This window comes from Argiope bruennichi, chromosome 3 (assembly GCF_947563725.1).
Source record: "Argiope bruennichi chromosome 3, qqArgBrue1.1, whole genome shotgun sequence".
NCBI classification, from domain to species: Eukaryota; Metazoa; Arthropoda; class Arachnida; order Araneae; family Araneidae; genus Argiope; species Argiope bruennichi.
The window spans coordinates 70,675,523-70,687,912 of NC_079153.1; the positions used below are offsets into that span (position 1 = coordinate 70,675,523).

A 12,390-nucleotide genomic window follows, 5' to 3' on the forward strand; every position below is an offset into this window, starting at 1 on the left:
GTAAAACAAAAGAAAGATAGCTCCATGTCCATATAAAATATATAACACAGAGTTAATGCAATAGAATTAAATACCACGAAAACCAACTGCATGAATAGCAACGCTACAACTCTTCACAGCATGTAGATGCAATAAAGCAGTACAAAGCAATACCAACAACAAAGCTTTCAAGTGCACTGATGTCCGAAAGTCAAGCATCATTGACCATTACGTGAATGAGGGAAGAAGTCTGAGTCGGAAATGGGGGATATATGAATATTAACCGGTTTTGAAATAAGAAACAATGTGAATGATAAAAATCTCCCTTATTATCAAAACAGAAACAATTTGAAAGTACACTAGGCATAAAGAGAGTTCACATTTTGGTGAAAACAAATGAAATATAAAGATGGTTCTGTAGTTTAATCAGGCACATAGTCGCTTCTGACAGCCAGGCACATTGACCAGCGATATACTATATTTGCTAGGACATTATGGATTAATTATGGGTTCAAGGAGTTCCAAGCATCATGAAGCACTCAGTTCTAATACAACACTGCGAGGGCGCAGAAGGATAAGTTGTCTGAAGATGTCTACCCCTACATTCTTTTTAAGATTCAAATTTGGTGAGAGAGCAAACCTCGCCATCAGTTGGATGTATTCCGTATCATGGAAGTCTCCGATCAGGTTCGTACAGGGACAAGACACATTATTATCCATAAATATGAAGCTAGAACCGACAGCAGCTTGAAATTGGCAAACAATTCTGTAGTCTTTAGCAGTCCATCTAAAAGATGTGGAGGTCAATACTACCATCCAGCGTGATGCCTAACCACACAGTGACACCCCTGGTCAAAAAATGTCTCTCTGTGATATTTCACTGTGAAAACAAACTCCACATTCTCACCATATCGTTAGCCGATAATAATCAGTATTCAGACTAAATAGAGATATGTCTTTGAATATTAGATTTACCTACTATCAAGTTTCCAATACTGGATATTCCAAAATCCAGTATAAATTAACACATTTATGCATAGATATGAGGGGATTGAAAATTAGTGTCCTCTGGCATTGAGACCAACAACTTGTAACATTTTGTAAACAAGTTGACTTAAACTCCCACACCACACAATTATTGAGAAATATCAGTCTTGGCTTCTTTTCCGACCTGGTACAACTCCCGGGAGGGGGCACCTCGAAATGAGGATGAGGTGCTTCCGGCATGGTGGTTGGATCTCGCCACCCTGAAAGGTACACAAATAGGTGGGGGGATCTGACTCCTCCCATCGATGACGGGACGTACTTCCTTCGGGAAGAGTTGTACCGTGGCTGATGATGGCCCTTAGGACTCAACCATAGTTCCCGCCAGTGTTGCTGTTGGGCGGTCCGGTCATTCAGTTTTTATGGTTTAAATCCGTGTGTCTTTGTGGCGGGTCGGAGAGTTAGATGGCTGACTTCCGACCTGGTGCTGGTCTCCAGTTAATATTTCCCTCCTTTGAAACATTTGCCTCCGTCTTCAGATTAAATGCTGAGGCACTTTAAGAACACTCCTCACACTTCAGTTTATGACCATCCTGATTCCAGTATTCCAACGATTTTTACAGATGATTTCTTTGCTCCATTATTAATTTGTTTAGTCGTTATAAAGTTTCTTAGCACTTGAATTGTAAGAAATGTGTCTAAACTGCTTATGCCAAGTCAAAAGGCGGTTTATCCGCTTTCTAATATGCATAGGTATTTCGCGCATGAAGACATTGGCTTAATATTTTGCATAACCGTACCACACCATGATTGTTAAGACTTGATTAGCTTACATATATGATTCACTAACATTTACTCACATTTTTTTTCTTGTTTTATGAATTATGTTAAACTTTTAGATACCAATGTATTTAAAGTAAATATTCAAACGATATGTGTTGAAAGAGATGGGCAACTCACATGCTAATATTTGTGTAACTAGATTGTTGAAGACACGATACATTTTTTATGTTAATAAATTTATGTTGAAAACTTTGTATAGTGTATATTTAGCTTTAATTTAATTCATATGAGGAGCTCCTTGCCACACTTTTTGTACCCATGCATTTTGCGCTTCCCATTTCATTTCTCAAATTCATCACAAATGGACTCTATTATCAGTATGATGGAAAAAGAACTTTGAACTGTCACAAAAAAAAATAATACGATGTTCTTTAACCAAATAAAACTATTTTCTCCTACTTGGCTAAAATTATTTCCGGTATTTTCAAGCGTTTTTAAAGAATCCTTTGTTTGTCACCGCATAATAAAACCAATACTGAATACCGCATAATAAAACCAATTCGTACTGAATTTCCCTTATATTTGATGCTTTCTCATTCTTTTGCTACTGCATATAATGAATAATAATCGTCTGGCTCATTTTTCATTCACAAGCTATTTCCGCCGATTTTTGCGCATTTTTTTTAATACTTAACTGCCATTGTTTGAATATTAAATCCAGTGAAGCTCGAGAAATCCAAAACAATTTGATTTTATTGTGACATTGAACCGTCACAATAAAATCTATCGTCTATCGTCTCCGATCATACTTCAGATTGCATAAATGTTTTCTTTTACCATAAGCGGGAGATCTTGAAACAAACATCGCAAGATAAAGAAAAAAATCTCTTTAACAATGAGTCCATTTCAGAATGATAACACATCTATTACAAACAATTATCGTATTTAAACGAGTGGTGTTCCTCATAGCTTGGTCATTCAGTGAACTTATATATTCATATAAATATCTGATAACGAATGGTCTTTTTTTTAAAAATCTAGTTGTCAAAAACTAAAATTAAATTTATTACTGCTTGCTGTTTGCAATAGTCTAGAAATGTTCTCCATTAATTCAAGTTAATATATGTATTTCACTTCATTCATGCATGATTATGTTTACACTTCATATAAAATATTATTTCCTTCAAGTTCTTGTGAGAAAAATATTTCTTTGTCTGGAATTATTAATTATTATATCATAAAAGTTCATTACAGACAATATTAGTAACATTATAGAAATGCTAGTTACAAAACATTTTCTATCTTTGGAAAGTAAGAACATGATTTAATTAAATTAGCTCCTGCAGGTTAGATTTGAAACTTAAATAACTTGCTCATGGCAAATAGGCAAGTTGTGTTAATCCTTAGAGGATCTTTGATGATTGCTAATTTGAACTTTCAAAGCGCATCTTCAAATTAAATACAAAATTAGCATACATCATTAGGTCTGTCACAGAAATAAATGCTAAGAAAATTATAAATGGAAGTTTAATTTAATTTCTTCTCAATGTTTTTCTGGACAACTGATGTCGTAAATGAATAGATGTTTAATTTTTATTTTTAAGTCAAATCTTTTTTTTATTATTATTTCTTTATGTTATGTACAGCTTCAAAACCTAAAATTAGAAGCGAATGCATTAATGCCTTGTAACGTTTATCATTTTTGATTTCTAGGAATCCGTGTATAAAGAGAAAATATTACAATAATCAAAAAGTCATCAAGATTTTGATTAATATTCATGTCAATAGCTCATACAGTTCGAAATTTTTCGTCTGCCTGTGGTAGCTCAAACACACTCAAATCCAAAGATACTTTGACCAAAATCGTAGATTACCCTCAAAGTTTAAAATAAAGTATTTATGTAGGAATCTGTCGGTTTGGATGTGAACTCAGCAATGCAACCATACAAAACCAACAATGCAAATGAAATGTGTCGTATCTTTTAATCTCTGTAATGTAGATTTTAATCAAGTTTTGAATCACATCTTTCAAAGGGGTGTCCGCTATCTGCCTACTAGTGTATCGGCTATGTAAATATGATAAATTAAACATGCAATAAAAATGAAGGCTGATTTATAATATTTAACCTTCAACTTCATATATGAGTCTCATTTTAAAGTAAATTTGATAAAGATTAAGCTGTCCCCTTGTTTGCCAGTTTATATGTATATAAACTGGTCTAAAACACGAGTTACGAGCTAAACAAAATTTGGTATATGATATAAACAGCAAAATTGTAAATATATATTAAATATGAAATAAAATCAGTCAAGAGAAGAGGTTTAACTTGCACAAAAATTCTCTATGACTCCCAGCATAAAATGGGCTGTTTTACGCCAGTATGTAATTACTTTTAAGCCATTTCTATTCTTCAATTTTTTCATGTTATGCAAAAAATGTATTTATTTGTGTTATTATATAGTTCCTTGAAATTGGAGTTAATGTTTGCCTCTATTAAAAAATGTGTAAATAATTCAGGTGGACTTAATATCTACTTATAATAAAGCTGTGTGTGTTATTGTTCCATAGGAAATAATGTTGGACGTAGAGCAATCAAATTTTGCACATATATATTTCGGGGAATGCAAATGTAGACGTAGGAGCATTTTTAAAAATTTATTTAGGGATTTAATTAATTAAACATTAAGCGAAAATTGCCGTTTTTCTACAATAGCTGCCGAAAATTTTACAGAACAAAAATTAATTTTTTCACGCAAAATTAAAATTTAAAAAATGTGGGTTTTTTTTAAATAAGTTTTTTTATTTGTATTCAATTTTTAATAATAATTTATTAAATGTAAAATAAGTTTATATTTTACATTAAAAATCTTCATTTTTGAAAATAAAATAAAGTTTGTTCATTGTTTCTACTAATATATCTTGTGGTTTTTTTTCATTGCTTAAAAGGAAGAAAATTAGAAAAAAATGTTAACATGGAAAGTATTCATGCGTCATTTATTATGTCAGTTCTTGGGGGTCTCATCAATTCATCAATTTGATACATTATTGAATTGATGTTGTTTGAATCTATGTTTTTAAAAACCATTAAATGTTTAATTGGATTAAAATAATTTTTCTTATCAGTGTCGATCATTCACGGCGATAGTAATTGGCTGCGACTGATTCTCCGATTGCCGTAATATAGATAAGGAAGAAATTAGGTATTTAAAAAAAATTTCACGTATTATGTTCGTCGAAACTTGATTAAATTGGATGATACTGAAAACTGCAGGCATGTTGAATATGTTGCGTTATCATCCATTTTTATCTTCTAAATAATATAAACATTAAAAAAAGAATACATCATATTTATTACTTTAATAAATTTCCTCGCTCTTATTATTTTCCAATAATCATTATTCCTTTCAATTTTGATTAGAGTTTTTATGCTTGTTTTCTCGGTTGAATAAGTTAGGAGATTATCGTCTAATCAAAATGGATCACTTCTTGACTTGCACATATTTAATTTATATATTTTACAGCAATCATTATCTAATTTGTCATTATCATTGTGTGCAAAAGAGTAAGTAATCATTATGACCATGAATGCCAAGGAAGTTCTGAATATTACTTATAGCACATTTCTCTTTTATGTAACGAATTGCATAATCTACCGTTCATACTATGTAATGACTTTATTTATTGCCATAAAATTTACTTAACATAGTAAATATTTCCATATTAAAAGAATTGAATTTTTCATAAAAATTTAATTTCATTCAAATTCAATTGAATTTTTTATAAAAAATTCTTGTTATTCTTTTGTTCTACATCCTACGCTGTCTTTTCTGCAATCTATTAATCTGGAATCATGAAATTTCTATTTTTAATTTTTAAGTCCATCGAAAGCTCTAGTGTTTTTATAAATATATTTCAAGCAAAATGTGAAAAAGTTTATAAATATGCTGTCTGTATTGAGTTTAAAGTTATCACTAACAAGGGGTGAATTATTATATATCTACACAGGGTGGTTTAAAATAAAAATGACAAAATAGAAAGACAAATTCATTAAGGTTTTGAATTGCAAATGCCTTTCAAATGCACAATTTCATATATGAACTTCTTTAAAATGTTAAAAGTTGTAACTCATGAAGACTTTATAGATTAGCGAAAGCAAGGTAGCTTTAACTCCTGAAAGATGGGCTTAGGGATTCTTAAGAAAATTTTATTTATTACATTACTTTTGCTTTGTTTTTCATTTTTAAAGAAATTAATTTTAATCATCGAGCATCATGGATGCAAATAGTTTTTAGTTATTAGAAATACTTTAATTGTTTTAAGCTCACTAGCATTTCTTAAAAATGTCGCCTAAAAAAGATTGGAATCTATGCTGCTTTCAAATAAATTTAAATTTTTTTAAAAAGTTAAATGAAAATGTAGTTTCAAATGAATCTCAAACAAAGTAACGTAAAAAAAAATTGGGTTCTGTTCATAAAATAATTTTATCATTAATTAAACAAAAATTCATAATGGACTATTTTGGCATGTGTCTGGTATATAAATTCACCTGCAATGAAGGTTTCTATTCAAAAGAATATTAAAAATATTTGAAAGTGGAGAATTATTTTACTGAAATTAGAATTTAAAACTGTTTAATTGATGCATTATGTTACTTCAGATAAAGGTAGTGTTAAGTTCATCTAATAGTCATAATGGAAGCATTGTCAAAATTGAGCAGTAGTTTTCTGATAAATATGACAAAAGAATCGACGGCCTCTCTCCAAATTTGTACATAGAATCTGGAACTGATGATAAGTTAAATATACACTAGATTCACATTTATTGTAATGAAATCGAATTTTGAACTCTCGAATTTCCAATCAGCATTACAGACTCTTGACCATGGCGACCTCTAATGTACTTTTCTGAAACCATCAACTACTGGTCTAGATTTTATTTGTTTCTAAGTGAATCAATCTCTCTATACTTTTAATTACAATGTTTCCTTTTATGAAAATTTTGCGTGTTTTCATTAAAGCTTAGGTCGTATGATTAAATTCGTTCGAGAATTTTAAATATTTGGCGAGGCATAGAAAGTACTTTTCTAGGAAAAAATGATTATAAGAAATAAAGCTACAAAGATTAAAATATTTTTATTTATAAGATATTATACAAATAAAAATTATATTAATGTCAATGAAGTTTCAAAATTAAAAGCCAAGGATGAAAGGAATAATTCAGTCTACATTAGCTGTGTATGTCATCAAAATATGAACATGCAAAAAAAAACAAAAAAGTTTAATATCATAAAAATGTCCCAATTTACAATTTATATAATACAATACAATTTATTTAATAAAAATAAGATAACTAAATAATGATAGTATCTAGTTCCAAAATCAACATCAAAACAATATAATTCTTTAAACTAAATTAGAACATTTTGAAAATTTTATAATTGGACCAAAATTTGTTATTATTATCTGAGAAGAGAACCTGAAAGAGATGTCGGACAAAAAGGAAACTCGCATATTTTTAATTATAATCTAAAATCTAATATTAATAACATTAATATTAGATCTATTTTCATTCATTTTGATAACAAAGATTGTTCTAAATTGTGTAAGATTTAAAGTTACTACTATTAATTTAATTTACTTCCGTAAATTAAACATAGTTATGTTTTTCAATTAATTTGTCTTTGTCTTCTATTAATAAAAAGCGTTTAAAAATGATTTTAGATTAAAAATTTAAGTTTGTAAGATATATCGAAAAAACGATTTTTGAAATTCAGGATGATTCAATTGTAATTTATTCGTCGAAAATTTCCTAATAAATTATAAAAAATAAAATCATATTGATTTAATAATAATTCGTTGATTGTAAGACAGGAGAAACTTTTTTCTTATACTAAAATGAAATTAAACGGCTTTTTTCATTTTTGCAAAATTTCACTTCTAAGAAAGAAAAATCTGATTAATTTGTAATACCGACATTTGCAGTAAATGATTAAGATGTATTAACTTTTATATATCTTTATCTATATCATGCTAATTCATATATTCATTATTTATATGGCTATTGTTATTTTAAATTTAATAAACGAAACAATCTTACAAAATATACAATAAAATATAAAATGTATATTTAATGATTTCTAATATCAGTAAAAAGAAAACTGCGAAAAAATGATTTTTAAAATAATTCCATATGATTCAACTATAATTTTTTTTCATTTTTGTGGATTTGTATGAAATAAAAGAAATAACATACCGTTAGATGACAATATTAATAAAAACAGAAAAAAATACATTAAAAAGCTTTAGAAACCTTATAATGTAAAATTGCAATGATGATAGATGAAAATGTTTTGTCCCATAATGAAACTTTTTTGGACAGTTAAGATCTTGCTTCTACACAAAATCTTTTCTGGATTCTTCAGTTGATATGCATTGAAGAATTGAAAGTCACCAGTAAGCACAATCGTCTGTCACTAAAATCTTTAACGTCGTCTTACTGGGCCTGAGGAGGGGAAGTTTTGAATGAGTTCCACCCAATTCTTTCTGGAATTGCTGACTTCTTCCTTTGGCGAATCTGCTTTACCATTACTTACGCCATTCTTTGAACTTTTCACTATTCCGTTGGTCAGACCTTTGAGTGACAGTGATTTCTTATAGGTTTTGGTGTAAAAATTATAGAAAAGTGCCAAGAAAAGAAGAGCAAACAGAATGTCAATGTAAATTCCGTGTTTCGATGTCTTGCATCCACTGAGAGGTATGATGACCAATACAAAAATCAGAATGATGACGAATTGCAACTACAGTAAATAAAAAAATGAATTAATTTATTTTAGAAAACTAATACAATTTTTTAAAGCTGTATTTAATTGCATTTTTAGTGCAGAATTTATTCTTGTTTTTGTAAAATCCAATTTTGCAAACAACCTATCTGTGATCTCGACCCCTTTTTTTAGTTGCTAGTTCAAAAATAACTTTTAACCTAATCACAAGAAGAACTGAAATACATATGAAGCTAGAATACATTATAAATGTATGAAATGTTGTGCATGTTTTAGTTAATTCATCTGAAAGTATATTTCCTGCCTATTAATTTTATACAAGTTTTATACAATTTTATACAAGAGAGAATTTATTTTTATTAATAATGTCTTTATTTCAAATTATCCTAGGTAATTTTGCTTCATTATTAAGAAATTTTAATCCATAATTACTAAAAAATTATTAGATAGATTCCAAAAGATAATAAATTGTATTTAAAATATAATCGCATGCATCAGGGGCTTTTAATTAGTCCATTTCTTTACGTAAAAATATCAAAACATAATGTGATTATTTATTTAAATATCGCATAATTTATTACCATTTGAAGCTTGGTGAGATATTCTTTCCACCACAAGTACTTTTGCACTGATGGTCCCATTGCAGCTAACCCGTAGTAAGTGTACATTATTACATGAATAAAGGAATTAAGTCCGCCGGGAAAAAACTGGAATCCAGCTAGAAAAGAAAATCAAATTATTAAATATGTCTAATGAAATTAACATAATTACTTGAAAATATAAGATAATATCTTAAAATTTATAGCAATCATATTTAAGGCATTTCCTTATAATTTTATATAATAAAAGATATTTTTAACATACTGGTCACCATAAGAATTAAAAACGATTCGAACTGTTTTTATTTCATACGAATCATATACTCTTCGTGTTAACATTTTTATTTCGGGCTGCATAGTACATCCATGATTCATATATGAAATATTTATGGGTCTTAGAAGTATTGAGCTTATTAAATTAACTTAAACGTCAGAATTTCACAAAATAGGACGACATAATCATAAGATCTATGGACATAAATGTTTCTTTAATGTATATAATTAAAAATACATAAAATCATTGTTCTAAAAACATTTAAAACTTATAAAAATAACAAACAGACATAAAAATGAGAGACTAAACTATAAACTTACCACACTAGAACTACTCAAGAGTTCTAAACAATGTTGTTGTTGTGTGTGTGTGTGTGTGTGTGTGTGTGTGTGTGTGTGTGTGTGTGTGTGTGTGTGTGTGTGTGTGTGTGTGTGTGTGTGTGTGTGTGTGTGTGTGTGTGTGTGTGTGTGTGTGTGTGTGTGTGTGTGTGTGTGTGTTATCTCCCACATTAGCATATTTTGTAAATATGACTGAAGAAAGTTAGCGCCAATAGCCAAAACTGCTCTCTCAGCAAAAAAAGTATACCTAATTTTTGCAATATTGAGAAAATATCGTTAGAACATTACTCAGTATTTATAAGATTTGATGATGGCCGCTAATAAATTTACAGACTTGAACATTTTAGTGCTAACTACATGTACATGTCTCGTCGTGAATGTGAAAGAAAGTCTATTATAGAGACCGCTGAAATCCCGTGTGACTCACATTAATCACACGAAATTCATTACATGAATTAGATAGAAAAAAATTAAAGATATGATTATTTTGCTATTTTTAGCAAACATAAGAAAGATAAAAGTTGCCAAAATTGTGTCACCAGATAATTTAATATTACGGTGGTCAACGTATTAAAATTAGTTACAAATTACACGTGCTTTAAAAACCACAAAAAAACTCTCTTTTTTGCTATCAGTAATTATATTTTTTGTTATCCTGAAGTAAGATTGAAGTAGAATTCTATAAAATATTATCTAATGTTTTGTATTCAAATATTTAAAAGATAAACTTTCTCTAGTTCTGGTGAAATCAAAACTTAGATATAATTCATTGTGACGTAGAATGTAATTAAATAGAGGATGTTTCACATTTTTCTTCGTTCTAATGCAACCTCCTGTATACATGAAAAGTTTAAATTCAGTCAATAAAAGCACATACTGAATCTTTTGATGCTCAGAAGCTCACTCACGTGAAAATGTCAGAATATTCACAATCATGCTGGAAAAATGGACGAAAGCAAGAGTATTTTCTCCTGAATTTTCTCTTATTTTTACAGAATATGACATGTTTTGTATTTAGCTTCATTGTATTGTGAAGATAAACGAGTATGAAATTTGGACCACTTCTTGTAGATAGATAGCATCTACTATTTCGCTGTCTTGATGACACAACAAAATTTCTTTTACTTATCTGTTTGTGTTCTTGAATTCTTACTTTCATGAGAAAAGATCTATAAACAGCCAACTCTGTGATGAGTTTAGCCTAAAATTTGTTCTAAATTTACATTTTCAGCGATAAAATCAAATGCCAAATTTTTAAAGATGCTCTTTTTTTTTATGATTCCTTACACAAATGGAATCTTATAAAAATTAATGCTTTAAACATTAAAATAGATTTTGATAATTTAAGGAAAACATCTCAGCTGAATAGTTGCTCCAGGATATTTTCATAAGAATAATAAAAAAAATTTCTCATCTATGAAAAAAGGGATGTAAATATGTTGTTTACTCATTACGCTTCAAATTGTTTCTTGTTTCCTAAAATATAAACTTTTTTGTCTGTCTATTAAAAATTTTATCAACTTATCATTGCCATAAAACTAAGATTTTTTTAAATTTTTTTTAATTTTACTTAATATTTTAAATAAAATTGTTATTTTATACAGATTTTTGAAAGACAACAAGCAGGACAGCAGAAAAGAATAAAATTAAAAAGCGCAAAAATTGATCAGTAATATAAAATTATACCAACTCAACTATCTAAAAAATACTAATTAAAATGATACACTTATATCTAAAATATTTCTGTAAAATTTAGAGACTATTACATCTATATTTAAATTATAATGAAATTAATTTTTTTTCTTTATATGTATAAAATATTTAATTTAGGTATTAAAATAAGCAGTTTTTCTATCTTTCAATATAGGTTCTTCAACTATGAAAATGCACATTTTTCAAAAAGAACGAAGGTGTAAAAAATGCTTACTTGTTTCTGTCCTCAAAAAGACCCATCCAATTATAGGAAGCACAGCGTGGTGAATGACATGGAGGTTCGTAACAAGATGGTCCTTTTTTCTTAAAACAAAGAACACCTAAAAACAAAAGCATCCGTTTACATGATTTAATTTCTAACTCTGGTTTATATTTCAAATTAGCAAATATGATTGAAACAGTAATTCCTCTACCTTCATAGTTTTTATTGAAAAATAGATAATAAAAACAGAGATAAGTGAAGGCAGTATTTAGATTTCTTACAGCATTTTTCTTTTATTCATTAAATTTAAATGAAAAAGAAAGTAATATTATTGTCCCGATAATTTTCCTTTAATAAATGTATAGTATTTAATGGTATTATTTTCTGATTATATTATCTGAGATATATAATCAGATATATAATGTTATAATAATCAGATATAATCAATAATAATATATAATCAGATATATAATGGCTGAGATATATAATGTTTGTATCACTTGATAAATAAAACAATACATATTAGTATAATATGTTATGAATTATCAAGTAGAATTAGACTATTTAAAACAAAGCAGTTTATTCGTAGAAATAAATGTCATGCAATTAAAATGACTCATGATAAAAGATACGCTATTTTAATTATCATTCTGGTTTAATACAATTTACTTAGTATACAAATATAAAAATTCATATCTCCTGAAGACATCCACATATAAAACGTTCAATGAATTCATTC

At 28.4% G+C, this 12,390-nt stretch overlaps 1 protein-coding gene across 4 annotated transcripts in view; it reads right to left on the reverse strand.

Annotated features, from left to right (window-relative positions):
- Positions 1-7,889: 7,889 nt before the first annotated feature.
- The window catches only part of LOC129963197 (elongation of very long chain fatty acids protein 7-like), a 96,067-nt gene continuing 91,566 nt past the window's right edge, over positions 7,890-12,390 (reverse strand). For 3 of the 4 annotated variants that reach the window (XM_056077373.1, XM_056077371.1, XM_056077374.1), the window contains 3 exons: positions 11,664-11,769; positions 9,107-9,243; positions 7,890-8,543 (listed from right to left, as the gene is read on the reverse strand). In XM_056077373.1, coding sequence (XP_055933348.1) covers positions 8,229-8,543; positions 9,107-9,243; positions 11,664-11,769 — 558 coding nt within the window. In that variant the 3' untranslated portion in view covers positions 7,890-8,228. The remainder of the gene's footprint in view (positions 8,544-9,106; positions 9,244-11,663; positions 11,770-12,390) is intronic. The other variant, XM_056077370.1, reaches the window with a different exon arrangement.